Raw genomic sequence first — 15,812 nt, 5'->3', positions numbered from 1 at the left:
CTCTTAACGTGAGAGATGCTGTCTGATTTAAAGAGACAGTGCTTTTTTTGTATGAAGGCCATTTTCATCCCTGGCTTTTACTTCTAAAATGGACTGTTTGGCTTGCGGTGTTGACTGGTGGACGATCCCACAGAGAAATTTGTAAAAGAATCATGCATCACTGCTTTTTACTTTGTTGTCAGCCGTCCACTGTAACTGGCGGGATCACCCTGCCCATGAATCTATAATCTGCCGGGTCTTGGTGCTCAGTACCAGATGGAGCGAGGCTCTAACCACAGCACAAAGGAGAGTCATCTCCACCACAGGGGAGGGCCAGAGGGGGGAGGGAGCTCCAGTATGGAGCAGGAGGGAAGGAGAGGGAGGGGTGTTCCTCAGATGTTGAAACTGCACCCGAATCCCCCCCCCCCAAAAAAAATAGAGAGGTGTCTGATTTCCACTGTTTTACTCAAGTCCCATTGATCATATTCACACAGCGGGCGTTCATTTCTGTTGCTGTTATGAACATATTCATGTTGCACTGCTACGATCCAGGTTTAACTGTTATTTCACTGGTCCCTGACTGATCAGCAGCTGAGAGACAATGGATAGTTCAAATCTGCAGGGATATGGGACCTGGTTTCATGTTACACACCATATTTGATCACTCATTAGCTGTCATTAGCTAACGTTAGCATTCAACTTTTCTTAGCCATGAAATAACAATGCACATCTTGGACATATTGACATAAGATTGTGAGTAAAACGTAGTGGATGTGATTGAGCCAGCAGCGTGATGTTAACGGTCTTCTGATCTCAGAAATATTCTGTTGAAAGTCATCTGTAAATACATTATATGACTGTTCTTAAAATCAAAGACATTACAGTCAATGTCATATTTATCATCAAATTTATATATAAAAAATATTTCTAAATTACAGCATTTTAGCTTCCCACCCTAAGCGTGATATCAGAGGAAAATGCCAACCATGTGAGTATGTTCAATTCTAAAATGTTAGAAATGAAAAGAAAAAGCTAGACACCAGTTTGAATGCTCACTTTAATTTTTATTCCAGAAACAAAGGTGTTGTGGAGAGACAAAGAAATGTCAAAGAAAGTCAGCAAAGATCGTCTGCACCAATCACAATACAGCAGATCAAGAACAAGATGATTCATTCTTTGTTAAACCTCACGTTATAGGACACGTAGTAGCCATTGTTGTACATGTAGAGCCTCTGATCAGTGGGGTTGTAGTGCAGGTTGACAATCTTCTCCTGGAATTTCTGGAGGGGGATGCTCATGTATTTCTCCTCCTTAGTCTTGGTATCGTAGGCGTAGTAGATCTCCTCTGTGTTCAGATCTTTGGGCCGGGTCGCATACATGACCCCACAAACCATGAAAGCATTCCCTACTCGAGGTTTGTACGAATTAGTGTTCCACTCGTCCTCAATGCCAAACGATTTCTCATCTATCTTAGCGATCACCATTTTACCCTTGCCCTCCTCTGTGGCATAAATTACCCACAATCCTTTCTCGTCAGCTGAAAAGTCAAGGTACTGGCTTGGCGAATAGGTGTAGGTGAATCTCTCACTCGCTTTTGACATTTGGCTGTGACTGTAAACGGACGAGGTCAGATTCAACTTGGACATTCTGAATGGATTAGCAGCCTGGTAATAAATGGTGTTGCCATGAACGACATAATTATTCCCGGTGCCTTCGTAGCCCTGTGGCAGGCCGTGGTGTGTGAAGGACGACCTCTGGATGAGTTTGTCATAGCTAGAGTAAAGGTAGAACTCGTACACGTTGGGCCTGCTGTACGCACCGTACCAGTACATCGACTCGAAGCCTCGGACAGGCTTGGAGTCTTTTCCCCAGCCGCCATATTGGTAACCTGGGTTCAAATGAGCGTTCACTTGGATGACTGTCGGCTTGCTGAAGCTCATGATTCCTGTGTGGTTGCAGTTACCTGGAAAGAAAAGGTGTCATTACCTCTATGACTCACATGAATCTTGTTACTACTTCAGAAAACTGACACACTCACCAACATCTGGCTTGAAGATCTCCTCCTCCTTCTGGCACTCCTCCAGTTTCCTCTGCAGCTTGGTGAACTCGATGCGGATCACGTCCAGGTTGTTCTTGTCGTAATTCTCCAGTTGGTTTACGATGAGCGTCATGTTACGAATCTGGATATAGACCCATTAAAAGAGACATGCTCATATTCACGTTCATGACGTTTTTACGAAGCTTAATCTATGTCTCATTCATTTACGATTCTCTTTCATTCTCCCTGCCCCTTGACTGTTGACTGTATGTATACCGTAATCCACTCAGATTGTGCCATGATCTTAATCAGCCAATCATGTTGCTGCTGTCAAACTTTCAATGTCTTCTCCTCACTGTTGCTGTTAGCTGTCATTTCAGTGATGTGCGACCCTCCTCCTCCCCAGTTTACTCACCTCATTCAGATCATCAACATTCTTTAGATCCCATCAACCACCATCAGTGTCCAGACCCAAAGGGGGTTTCCTATACCATACAGCCTCACTCAATTTAACCTTGATGACATCACAAGGGGTCTGAGTGTCAAATAGACAAATGTCCCAGAACGTTCTACTCCTGTGCATGGCATTAACTCTGGTTAATTTTTCTGTTAGAATCTTTCCTAATTTAAAGGTTTTTCTATCAAAAGTCCCTGGTTGGTTTGGAAAAGTGGTGATATCGTAAATCTGGCACAGAGGAGCAAACCCAACATATACCACATAACCAATCAAATCTCAGTAGAGGTTGTAGCGAGGTAGTGAGTTTATAATTCTATTTGTCTTTCTCACCTCAGTGTACAGGCTGTCGAACAGGGGCGAGGAGGAGTTGAGGGAGTCTCTGAGCTGGGACACCAGAGCCTCGAACTCTCGGAGCTCGATCCTGAGCATCTCAAAGTCCAGTTTGATGTAGTTGTCGGCGCTGCTCTGCAGCATGGCCACTCGGACTGTCAGCTCCGTCAGTTCTGCCAGGAACACATCCAGTTTGCCTCCATAGTGGACAAGCTGAAACACACACAGTTTGTTTACCACATTTTGTCAAATGTTATTATTATTTTTATTATTGTTGATACTGTGCTGTACACCTAAGCTTTAAAAAACAGAGCATGACATTGCAAATGAAGCTGGAACTGTGTCATTTCAGGTACTTTGTGTACAAATGTGGTGCATTATGAATATATGTGATGGATAGAGTAGTTTCATTGCACAGTAAAACTTTGCTTAAATTTTGAACGCATTACATTCAGATCCATAAAAATGGTCACTGTAACAATTTTTCTCATAAGATATTATAAATGACAAAGGGTGCATATTATTGCATGATTTTAGATAAATTAGGACTAAGGTCATTATGATTTTCTTATCCCTAATAAATCTGGTCACTGGGTTTTCACTTTATTTTAACCTGATTGTTGTACATCAGGTTTCACACAACTTAATCCAAAATTAGTAAAAAAGGAAATAGAACAACATAGAGGCTGCTCCGTGTCCTACTGACCTTATTCATCTGGATTTCCACCTCCAGCCTCAGATCTGTGGTTACTTGCTGCATGTGTTGCACTCGGTCGGCAGGGAAGATGCTGTCGGGCAGGAACACGCTGCAGACACACTCCAGAGCTCCACCTGATGTGGTTACATTCCCTGACTCCCAGTCCTCCACCGGCTGCAAGAGGATGGATTGTTTCACCAAAATAATCCATAGACTACAATGAATTGAATGACGAATAAAAATGTGTGGGACTTACGAGCCAACCCAGTGCAAGACCCATCATGGGAAAGAGGAGCAGCACATTCAGAGTCGTCATGTCTCTGCTGGTAGTTGGTCTGATCATTGTCTGACCTGATGTCCACTATTATCAGAGGGTGTTCCACTTCTTATCAACCCACCTGAAGCATGTGTCTTGATTCCACTGTCATAACAATTTTATTAGCATCCTTGAGATCAGTGCAGATGTGCATATTTACACATTATATGGAGGGATTGGAACAGTTTTATGATTTCAGATTGGGTTATTTCCTTCTTCACACTTAAGTTTATTTAGACACTGCAAAAATTATAGCATGAGAAGAGGAAGTGTTCAGGATGTGGCTCATCTGGTTGACTGGGTGACTCACATACTGAGGCAGACTGGGGTCTGACTCGTGGCACTATGCTGTGTGTCTCCCCCCCCTCTCTCTGTCTCTCTCTCTCTCTCTCTCTCTCTCTCTCTCTCTCTCTCTCTCTCTCTCTCTCTCTCTCTTTATTTCCATTCACGCTTAATTTGACCCTGTCAATAAAGGTATAAAATGCCCAATGAATATATTTTTTTAATCTATTTACAATATAACTGAGAGTATTGTGATTTTAATATTCAAATGTTGTGCTTCAGAGTCAGAGACTATGACAAGAGGACAACTTTAGCACAGACTATAAGTATTATTTTAAAATGATCTATAAGGGGAGCTTTCATCCTGAAGGTTATTCAGACTGTATGGTTGACCTCATCTCGAGCAGAATGTTTTTTTTATTTCAACTCAGAAACACCGAAGTAACAAGCTATTCTCACCAGACTGATGATATTTCATTTCCCTCTCCAGTTTATATTTTGATTAGCTGGGACTGCAGGTTAATTGAAAAACTGGAAATTGAGTATGAATGTAACGAAGCAGCTTCTTCTTGAATCATGCTGCTACTGCTAATATATTGAAAAGGCAGGAAAATCTTCATCATTGTCTTCTTTGAAGGGCTGAAGGAGGCCTGCGGCTGACGTGCATTAATTTCTTTCTGCTCCTGTGTATCAACCTATTAAAATATCTAAGTTAATTACAGAGTGACGGCAACTTCTTCATTTTTTTTTGGCTTTTTCTGTGTCTGTTGGGTCGCCACCCATTACACTCTTGACACATTAGAGTTGACCAAGCCAGTATTTTTAAGTTAGACTCATTTTCTGTAAGTTCACTCACAAGCTGCAGAACCTGGACATTTAGTTCACTTTGATCTTGACACTGAAAGATACAGTGAATTTGATTATTGCAGTTTGCTAAAGTACCTTTTATACTCTATGTTATATGTATTTGGCATGATATGTGTTCTTTTAAATCTGTTATTTACTTACTCATTAAGATTTTCGATCTGTTTTTCTAGAGACCTGCAGGAGATGTATCGGTTATGGTAAGAGTAGCTGTAGTTCCTGCTCACTTCTCTCCAGATTACCAACCCTAGTTTTAAAAGGTTCTGCCAAAATGTGTAAGGTTGTAGGGGAAATGTAAGATGATGTATCGCAACTGGAACATGAGCTGTTATAACAGGGTGTAGACCTAACCGATACCTAAACTGGACTTTGTTAATGTTAATCTGAAAAAAGTGCTACTAGTGAATTTACTATTCATTTAGTAATGTTTTTTTCAATCCTTGCAATATTGGATGAAACCCTCTGGATTGTACTTACACTAGTTTACATCTCAATGAATTTTGTCATTTGAATATCTGGAATCTGAAAATATTTTTTCACTACTTTTCCCCTCATCGAATGCCTCATAAATTTTGTAACTGCTCTATTAATATATATATATATATATATATATATATATATATACATAAAAGAAACATAACTTCATTTGAATGCTTCAGCTTAATTTTATTCAGAAGTAGAGAGTACATTGCTTCATAGAGCGTCACAGGGCATCAGGGACAAAGAGAGCGAATACAGATCAGTCGTACCAATCACAATACGTTAGATCACAAAGCTGAGGAATCATTCTCTGTTAAACTTCACATTGTAGGACACGTAGTAGCCGTTGTTGTACATGTAGAGCTTCTGCTCAGTAGGGTTGTAGTCCAGGTTGGTGTATTTCTCCTGAAACTTCTGGAAGCGAATGTTGAGCTGCTTCTCCTCCCTGGTCTTGGTGTCGAACGCATAGAAGATCTCCTCTGTGTTCAGATCTACCGACCTGGTGGCGTACATGACTCCACACGCCATGAAAGCGTTGCCAGCCAGCTGCTTGAACGCACCGGTGTTCCACTCGTCTGCAATGCCGAACGATTTCTCATCTAGCTTGGCGAGGACAATCTTACCCATGCTCTCCTCTGAGGCATACATTACCCACAAGCCATTTTCATCCGCTGCAAAGTCTAGGTTCTGGTTATCTGCATATCTGTACGAGAACCTCTGACTGGCAGCTGGGATCACTCGGGAATCGTATTTGGAGCTGGTCAGATTCAGCTTGGTCATACCGAAAGGCGTGTTGTGCTGGTAGTATATGGTGTTCCCGTGAACAATGTAATTGTTACCGGTACCTTCCCAGCCGTCTGGTAGGTGATGGCGTTTGAATTCAGACCTCAGAATCAGCTTCTCGTAGTCGGAGTACAAATAGAAGTCGTACACATGGGGGGTGCTGTATGCACCGTAGAAGTACATCGACTCGTAGCCTCGGACAGGTTTGGAGTCTTTACCCCAGCCTCCGTATTGGTAGCCTCCGTTCAAATGAGCGTTCACTTGGACCACCATGGGTTTGCTGATGCTCATGATTCCTGTGTGGTTGCAGTTGCCTGAAAAAAAAGGAGGTAAAAGTTCAAAAGGACTGAGGATCTACATGTTTTGTCGACTGTCTTCTGACAAAGCTGCCTCACCAATATCTGGCTTGAAGGAGTCCTGCTCTTTCTGGCACTCCTCCAGCTTCTTCTGCAGCTTGGCAAACTCGAAGCGGATCACGTTCAGGTTGCTCTTGTCATAGCTCTCCAGTTGGTTTACAATGAGCGTCATGTTATGAATCTGGAAATAATCACATTCATTAAACAGAAATCTGTGAAGATTTGGCTAAACTGAATTTTAACTCCATGAAAAGTCCGTGGTGATTCCCAGGGCCAACACCACATTCTCGCCACAGATTCAAATGTGACTTTCCCACCTCAGTGTACAGGCTGTCGAACAGAGGCGAGGAGGAGTTGAGGGAGTCTCTGAGCTGCGACACCAGAGCGTCAAACTCTCGGAGCTCGATCCTGAGCAGCTCAAAGTCCAGTTTGATGTAGTTGTCGCCGCTGCTCTGTAGCATGGCCACTCGGACTGTCAGCTCCGTCAGTTCTTTCAGGTAGATCTCCAGTTTTCCTTGATAGCTCACCATCTAAGTGAAAACACTAGTCAACATCATGACATTTATACCACAGCACATGTTTTTATACCATCAGGCCGTCAGTCAGCCCCCGAGCACCTTGTCCATTTGGAGTTCCACTTCCAGGATCAGATCTTTGCTGACTTGTTGCATGTGTTGCACCCGGTCGGCAGGGAAGGTGGTGTCGGGCACATACACAAGACAAACGCACTGACCTGAGTCACCCACTGATGTGGTCACATTGCCAGACTCCCAGTCCTCCACTGGCTGTGAAATTATCAAAAAGGAAAATGTAAGTTTAGATGGGATTTTATTGAATTTGCATGATCGGGTCGAAGAAAAGTTATTCCCTTACAATCCAGGCTAAAGCAGGACTGAGGACTGGAAGGACTAGCAGCAGAATTGGCAGCATCATGTCTCCGTCTAACTCAAGTGTCTCCTCAGATGCTTGATCAGAGGGTTTTTAAAGGCAGCTCTTATCAGGTCATCACAGACACCTTCTCTCTTCCCATAGTTATTGTCTGAGCTCGACACAGGCACACATGTTCATTCACACCGTTCGGCCGTCACAGGCATTAACTTTGTTTGGTCACGATAATCTCTTGATAAGATCTGATCAGGACACGGGGTGTGGATGAGAAAAATGCCATGTGTTGTAAACTCCAGCAAGTTTATGGCCTTTTAGCTGACTGTGATGACCTACCTCATGGATGTTTTCACACCTGTCCGTTGGTTGGTTGGTTTAGTTGTTGGATTGTTCAAATAATTACACAGAAACTGCTGGACAGATTACCACAAATCTTGCTGGAAGCGTGTGGCATGTGTCACGAATAACCCATAACATGTTGGTGCGGGTGCCAGATCGATGGCGAATCCAGAAATATTTTATTTATTTCTTTAACTTTGCGTGATAGGGCAATATCTTTTTACATTTTCACCATTTACCCTGGATTAAATAAGGGATCTTGATGAATAAATCCAGGCCCAGTTAGTGTGGCCTGAGGCTAAGAGCCATTATATCATAGTTTAATTAAATTTCTTCAAAACAAAGTGGTTTATTCATATTTAATCTTACTAACTGTATAAGTATTAACTCAGGACTCACTTTTTTGAATAGAGGAATCCAATTGCTTTTGTCATATCCTCATCCATAAGGTTAATGCAAAATCTTAAACATGTGACTTGGGTGGTTTCCTTAAAAATGTGACAGTTATAAACACGTTAATCATGTAATACTGCAAAACTTTTTGATGTTAACATTATGTATTCTATCAATGTAAAAAGCCAAATCTGTACTCAAAATGTGGAAGGTTTTTAAGATTTTATATTATTATTAGAATAGAACAGATATACTGATAGAAGTAATGCAGCAAACGCACAGAAAAACCCTGACACTAAGGCTGCTACGTCTTACAGTGTCAGAAACATCTGTATGTTTGCACAGGATGCACCACGTTGTTCACTTGAGCATCAAAAGACAGCTCAGAATTAAAAATAACTCCCAGGCAGCTTTAAAGACAAGAGAGACAGAAGAGATTGTCAATACTGTTTGTACTGGGGCCAGTGTTTTTGGAATTATAACCATCTCTGATTTTGAGTCATCTGCCCTTTCATTTCATCCTGGCAGGACGTAATATGGGAAATACTGGTGGAACAAGGCTTCAGGGTGAGATACAACTGTGTATCATCTGCATAACAATGACAATGAATATTAGTTATCATGTTTAACAACAGTGAGCTAATCATAAATAGCCCTGTAATGCAGATTCTGTAATTTTATGTCAAACTTTTTGAATTTTTATTGCAGCAAAACATAGTGTTTGACTTCATCAACTGAACAGTCGGAGCAAATATTTATAAGCCCATCTTTTTTGAATATATGTAAGGGTTAAGTTCATCAGTCAACGATATAGAAAATCAATAGAACTCCACATGTCTACTGTCTTTTAACTAAGTTAATATTTTCTACATCTAAATTTTTTTTAAATATTTTATATACAAACACTATTTCTGTAGTGAAAGTGTTTATTATGAACATATTCTGTATTTTTTTTAATTTGTTATTCCTATTGACTTTTATATTTCTATTCTCTTGTCTACCTCTTTCTGACTTTACTGCCACTGTAACTAGTGAATGTCCCCAGTTTGGGGTCAATTAACTTTAATGTTATTGTATCTTATTTTCTTGATAGAAGTATTGATACTGTCATTTTCAGTCATTATCAAGTAATACATTCTATTCATGAGCATTTGCACAAAACACACCTGACACGTATATGATGCTTCAGATGATTTATTCACTTATTGTCATTTAAGAAGAAGGATAAAGGAGAAAACAAGAGAAAGAGAAACACAGAGATAGAATCATTGTTTCATTCATAGGTTCAGTAAATCACTGATAATGCTCAGGAGACGAGGACGAATGGAGGCTGAGCAGTGGCTGTAGTTGTGTGGTTAAACCACAGATGATAGCTGACGTAGTAGCCGTTGTTGTACATGTAGAGCCTCTGGTCTGCGGGGTTGAAGTCCAGGTTAGAGAACTTATCCTGGAACTTCTCAAACAGGACACTAATGTGACTCTCCTGTTTGGTGCGGGTGTCGTACTTATAAAATATTTCTTCTGTCTTGATATCTACAGTCCTGACCGCATACAGAACCCCACACACCATAAAGGCGTTGCTAACCCCTGGTTTGTAGACGCTGGTCTGCCATTCCTCCTCAACCCCAAAAGAGGGCTCGTTTATCTTAGCGATGACCATGCGCCCGCTGGCCTCCTCCGTGGCGTAGGTCACCCACAGGCCGGTCTCGTCAGCAGCAAAGTCAAAGTTTTGATTGGGCATGTCGGTGTAGGAGAATCTGGTGCTGGCTTTAGCAATCACCCTTGACTCATATTTCATGGTGGTGAAATTCAGTTTGGCCAGCCCGAATGGACTGTTAATCTGATAATACAAGGTGTTGTCACGGATGATGTAATTGTTCCCTGTGCCCGTCCAGCCGCTCTGTAAATTTTGATGCTGGAAGTTGTTTCTTAAAATTAGATTCTTGTAGTTGGTGTAAAACCTGATGTCAACGATGGAGCCACTAGTGTAGCCAGAGTACCAGTACATAGACTCTCTGTCGGGAACAGGCTTGGAATCCTTCCCCCAGCCTCCGAATTTGTAGCCAGAGTTTAGATGGGCGTTCAGCTGGCTCACAATGGGCTTGCTGACCCTGATAATGCCGTTGTGGGCACAGGAACCTAGAAAGAGAACAGGAAATTAATTAAATGAGTCTTCGGAGGGCCCTCAAGACATTTCTGTTAGTGTGAATGAACTCACCAATGTTGGGGTTGAAGAGCTCCTGGTGGCGTCTCTCGCACTCCTCCAGTTCCAGCTGCACCTTGATGTATTCCCGGCGGGTCACCAGAACCGAGTTCTTGTCGTAGGTCGTCTCCATCCTGTCCAGGGTCTCCACCATGGCTGTGATCTAAAAAATACAACATGGCATCGGTTTGTCAGCACCATGTCTGTTGACAGCTGTGGCGACCATCCGCCGTACTTACCTGCACGTGCAGAGACTTAAAGATGACGGTGGAGCTCGCGATGGAAAGCTGCAGCTCTTTAACTAAAGCCTCCACTTGTTTGATCTCCACCTTCACCTCGTCCATGGCTGCGTCATTGTAGTCGTCTGGGTTCTTCTCCATCTTCTCAACCTCCACTGTCAGCTGGATTATTCTTACTGCATATGCAGTTAGTTTGGTCTCATAGTCTTCCAGCTGAAATCAGGAAAAATATAACTTTAGACACTATATGTTTTGGTCTGTCACTAATTCGTTTTACTGTACATGCTTCCAGTATATACGAGAGTACCTTGCCCATCTCCAGTTCCACTTTGTGGGAGATCTCCACAGCTGTCTGCTCTACCACCACCAGGTCTCTGATGGGGAAGGTTGAACTGGGCAGGAAGGCATCACAGGTACATCTGTCCCCGCTTCCACCTCCTGTGTCATTTCTCACTAGCCCTTCCCTCCATCGCCCAACAGGCTGAGAAGAAAGGTCACAGGAACAACAAATCAGCTTAACGCTATTTAGACTATAGATATAGATACATATAAAGAACAAAGATGCATCAGTCAATCTAAGTCGTGCCATACATACCCCCCAGGCCGCTGTGGAGCTCAGAAGCGAAAAGATACAAAGAGTGCTGATCATTCTGGTGCAGGGCTCTTGATGGAGGCAGCTGAATCTTCTGGGTTTATATAGACAGTGTCGATGCCTGGCCGGGCGCAGCAGCTGTCCTCGTTCACAGCATTATTAGCCACAAGACACAGGTCGAGATATGTGACGCTTGATGTTATCTACAGCAAACAGAAATTAAATACTCAGGTTCCCAAGTGTTATAAAATGTGATGAATCCTCAGATAGCCCAACTTATTCAGCAGGAAACAGAATGAAATGTTGACTGAGAAATAACCTGCAGTATGAATGGACGGATGCTGTATTTGTCAATCTGTCTTTTTCTTATGTTTTAATCTGCATTTGGCCTTTTGTTGATTTGTTATTTAGCAGCATTACACTAAACCCAATGGACATATTACAACGGAAGGAATCCAATATATTTTAGTGAGGATCAGGGGGCGGTTCAAATCATTTTTGGTTCACTTTCTTCAACACTGTGAGATAGAACTTTGATACTTTTTTGTCACATTATTTCAAATTAAAGTTCATCATAGAGTCATCTTCATAACTGTTACATCTTTATTGGTCTATTAGCAGGATAACACAAAAATACAGAACCAATTCTATTGGAATATGGTAGAAGGATGCGGGACATTTTTAATCAACTTTCTTTATTATTGCAATGTTGATTTCTTTTTTTTTACATTTCCACTTGTTTCCCAGAGACATCATCGTGGAGCTTGATGGACAAATCAGGGGACTAATATTTATGAGTGTGTGTAATGTGGGACAGGTCCAGATAAAATCCAGATGTAGTGAATTTAAATGTGGTTTCTTAAGGGGACTGCTGGGCCTTTGCGGAAGTATGTGCTCTACTGAGAGCCATTCAAGTTAAAGACACGATAAATATAAAAAAATCTGTCTTTAATGTGAGGAACACAAGCCAGTGGTGACACATGGAAACAATCCGAACCTTTCATTAACAGTCACTTGACAGATTGATTAGGATTCTTTGAGCCCTTCTCCTCTTGCTTCTTCATTTTCTTCTTCCTCACTTTCTTGGTTTTAGCTTTACCCTCTGGCTTCTTGGCGTTGAGAGCCGGCCTGGATCTGGTCAGGGGGTTGGCGGTGGGGCTCAGCTTGCTGCGGCTCATCTCTGGATCAGAGCGTATCCCCTGAGCTGAGATGGACTTGCCTGGGGTGAAGCGCGGGGAGTCATCCAGCAGGTTGGGCTGGGAGTAGGAGCGCATCGCCAGAGAAGTGGTCGGACGGAAAGACGGACTGCCCCCTAGCCTGGGCAGGTGGACATGCTCGTTGCTCAGGTTGGTGACAGAGTAGCGACTGCTGTTGGACATGACAATGTGGTGCCAGGAGCTGAGGGGGGTGGCAGAGAAGTGCTGCGGGCCCCCTGAGTCCTCCTTGGCAGCACCTGGAGACATGACTATGGAGCCATGGGGCGTCACCGCCTCCACGGCCTTCTGGAAGGTCTTGAGGATGCGGTCGCTTTTCTGCTTTTCTTTCTTCTGCCGGGACTCAACCTTCCTCAGCTGGCGGCGGTGATCCCTCATCATCTGTTTCCTGGTATCTGCCAATCCCCTGCACAGACACATCAGATCATCTTTACAGCACTGAAACCCATTTACTACAGCCCCTCTGTGCCATAAACAAACACCACTCCTTTTGACAACACCATGTTTTTGATCTGGATGATTTCCAGCATAATCAAACAGTAGCACACTGTATGTGCTCACCTGTAGTCCACCATCCCTGTCCTGTCACGATCAAGTCTCTGAATCAGCTCCTCAATCTGGAATCGATCCAGAGGTATGCTCGATTGCTGTCACAAAATAAAAGTGAAGGAGTTTCTACTTTTTCATGCACAGCATCAGTGAATTACTTGTAACTAACTATAGGATTTTATTGATTTGTTCTGTGCTCTGTGCCAGTCATGATCAGCATCAGGGCACAGATGCGAAAAGGATTAGATGACACCTCATGGAGGATTTCAGAGGATACTATCATGGTATTCTGTCACTGAAATCCACCAGTGCCCTTCTTAATGTAAATTTCAGTGACTCGTATCGCTGCTCAGTAAATCAACAATTATTGGGTCACACCTGCACGGCCTTCCTGAAGTCGGTGACAGGCACACGCATGGTGCCGTCTTTGTCTATTTTCCTGAAGAAATCCCACAGACGCAGTTTGCGTTGGTCCAGATAATCCTTTTGAAAAACAGAGCCAATTATCAAACAGAGAAATTATCATTTCAAAAAAATGAATGTGTGCGTAGAACACAGATGGGAGATTACAATTCCAAACATAGAACATAACCATTTCAAATGTTCACTCTGTGACTACACAGACCTGGATGATCTTCATTGGATCGACCCGTTTCGGGGGCTTCTTGGCGATGAACCCCCCCACCCCTCCATACTGTACATCCAGACCCGGATGCTCCTGACACGTCACCTCCAACAGATGCACAAAGCTCTCATTTACCAGCACGTTCTGCTCGGTAAAAAAAGCAAAAAGGGGAAAAAATGCAATATTTGATTAATATTGATACAAAACTCACAGCTAGTTTGATGTGTTTGTGATCAAATGAAAAACAGCCACTCACACTCAGGTTTATCTCCTCCAGGGCAGTTCTAGGTGTGTTCTTCACCACATTAACCAAGGCCAGTGCTCCCTCTACCGTTATAGAGTTGTACGCCAGCTGCAGGAGTTTAAGTATCAAAGCATAAATTTACAATGTGCCTGCAGCCATACTGAGGATGTGTGTTGGCTTTATGAAACTTTGTCCACCCACCAGCAGGACTCGGAGTGTGTCATTGAACTCCAGGCCTCTGCACAGCATGCCGACGCCCTCGTTGGTGAGCCGGTTGTTGCCAAGGTTGAGGTGAACCAGGGTGCTGTTGAATTTTAGGGCCTCTCCCATGGCCAGGGCGCCTTCATTTCCAAAACCATTCCATGATAAGTCAAGGTGTTTTAACATCATATTTACCTGCATATGGATCATGTACAGTAAATGTGATCAAATGTTGCACATGAAGTAAGTGATGACATAAAATTCTTATAGAGCCGTACTTTGAGTCCTGCAGATAAAGCTACAGCTCCTTTCATTCTCAGATGATTCCAGCTGAGGTCCAGCATCTCCAGACCTTCATTGTTTGCTGTATAAATTAACGTTAAAATCAGAGGACAAACATATAGATATATTTACATATTCACTGTATTGGAATGCAATGGATCTCATCTATAAAGACATTAGGATTAGTGAATTCTACTGTACCTAACATCTGTCCTAGATGTTCACCTCCTTTTCCACAAAATGCATTATGGCTCAGGTCAAGTTCCTTTATTCTGGAATTAATCTAAATGTTTCAAAAATATATTTTCAACATGGTTATTTTACAAAATAATCAAATAAACCAACAGAGGCTTTTTAGAAGTGCTTTAATAACTTACCGAGAAAGAATCTGCAAAGTATTTAGCATCATCATCAGTAAATGTATTACCTGTTGGGGAAATTGTATTTGTTTAATTATTTAGAAAAATATGCATAAACATAAAACAATAATAATTATTAGTATTGTTGTTCTTGTTATTATCTTATAATTGTTATGGACACTTCATGGACACACTCATTACCTCATTACCTGAAAGCTTCATAGATTTTAGTGAAATATTGTCCAGCAACATTTTAGCCACATGCTCGGCTCCTGCAGACTTCAGAGAGTTGTTGGACAAATCCTGAACGATAAACAGAGGCTGGTGAGGATACAGTTGAAGTCAAAGTAACCTGAAAAGCTCTTGTGCCCTCTAGTTGTGGCTCTGCAGTACTGCATAGATACCAGATGCTGGATGGTGAAATTGGCCCTCAGCATTTCCACAATGTATTTGGCTCCTTCAGCTTGGATGTGGTTGTTTGCCAGTTCCAGAGTGTTGATGTGCATGTCGGTCTAAATAAGAAGAGCTGCTTATCAGAAAAAATCGAGTCTAACTTATTAAAAATAATTGACATTTTAAACTCACCACCAAAGCAATAGCAAGTGCCTTGCTTCCCAGAGGTCCCAGCCCATGGTAGGTGAGGGTCATGGTGGAAGAGTCAAGGTTTCGTAAGAAGTAGGAGACTGGCACCACACCCACGAGCTTGCAGGCCTGCAGGTACACTTCAGCTACAGATGTCTCCTTGTTGCTCTCCTCGATTTCTGGAAATAAGTTACCACAAAAAAAATGATGTCTCTCTATGGGCTGTTGCCTTAGTAGCAGTGACAATATATAATACAGCAACAATTCATGCTACTGTGCAATATTACGTTTTTCCTTGACCATTAGGAATTTACAGTATTTTAAATGTATATGGCTTTAAAGCATTACAATAAGAGCAGTATCTAAAGACACACAAAATGTATCCTAGAATTGGATTTGTATGTAGCTACTTACCATCAGACTCCAAGTCAGAGTCAGACTCGTCCTCCGCTCCTCTGGGTTGATCTGGAGATGGACAATCATCGTCTCTTAAGCAGAGGGACTCGAAAGATAATGTCGACAT

General features: G+C 42.3%; 4 protein-coding genes across 4 annotated transcripts; all 4 read right to left on the bottom strand.

Annotated features, from left to right (window-relative positions):
- Positions 1–1,148: 1,148 nt before the first annotated feature.
- Positions 1,149–3,817, bottom strand: LOC128451121 (olfactomedin-4-like). The gene is made up of 5 exons (XM_053434894.1): positions 3,758–3,817; positions 3,511–3,675; positions 2,805–3,017; positions 2,018–2,159; positions 1,149–1,942 (listed from the first exon to the last, which is right to left on the bottom strand). Exons 1-5 carry the CDS (start codon positions 3,815–3,817, stop codon positions 1,149–1,151), a joined length of 1,374 nt encoding a protein of 457 aa, XP_053290869.1.
- Positions 3,818–5,746: 1,929 nt separating this feature from the next.
- Positions 5,747–7,515, bottom strand: LOC128451517 (olfactomedin-4-like). Its single transcript, XM_053435381.1, has 5 exons — positions 7,456–7,515; positions 7,200–7,367; positions 6,900–7,112; positions 6,622–6,763; positions 5,747–6,540 (listed from the first exon to the last, which is right to left on the bottom strand). The coding sequence occupies exons 1-5, from the start codon at positions 7,513–7,515 to the stop codon at positions 5,747–5,749; spliced, it is 1,377 nt and encodes a 458-aa protein (XP_053291356.1).
- A 1,990-nt stretch (positions 7,516–9,505) lies between these two features.
- olfm4.1 (olfactomedin 4, tandem duplicate 1) lies at positions 9,506–11,290 on the bottom strand. The gene is made up of 5 exons (XM_053435369.1): positions 11,237–11,290; positions 10,949–11,122; positions 10,642–10,854; positions 10,418–10,565; positions 9,506–10,338 (listed from the first exon to the last, which is right to left on the bottom strand). The coding sequence occupies exons 1-5, from the start codon at positions 11,288–11,290 to the stop codon at positions 9,506–9,508; spliced, it is 1,422 nt and encodes a 473-aa protein (XP_053291344.1).
- Positions 11,291–12,243: 953 nt separating this feature from the next.
- Positions 12,244–15,812, bottom strand: LOC128451365 (leucine-rich repeat-containing protein 74A). Its single transcript, XM_053435163.1, has 13 exons — positions 15,704–15,812; positions 15,293–15,468; positions 15,112–15,219; positions 14,917–15,010; positions 14,726–14,775; positions 14,550–14,631; positions 14,345–14,430; positions 14,067–14,261; positions 13,878–13,973; positions 13,622–13,765; positions 13,375–13,479; positions 13,009–13,094; positions 12,244–12,853 (listed from the first exon to the last, which is right to left on the bottom strand). Exons 1-13 carry the CDS (start codon positions 15,810–15,812, stop codon positions 12,244–12,246), a joined length of 1,941 nt encoding a protein of 646 aa, XP_053291138.1.

Source organism: Pleuronectes platessa, chromosome 11 (genome assembly GCF_947347685.1).
Source record: "Pleuronectes platessa chromosome 11, fPlePla1.1, whole genome shotgun sequence".
NCBI classification, from domain to species: Eukaryota; Metazoa; Chordata; class Actinopteri; order Pleuronectiformes; family Pleuronectidae; genus Pleuronectes; species Pleuronectes platessa.
Note: the sequence above shows the minus strand (reverse complement) of the source record. Positions and strands in the feature narration are given on the sequence as shown.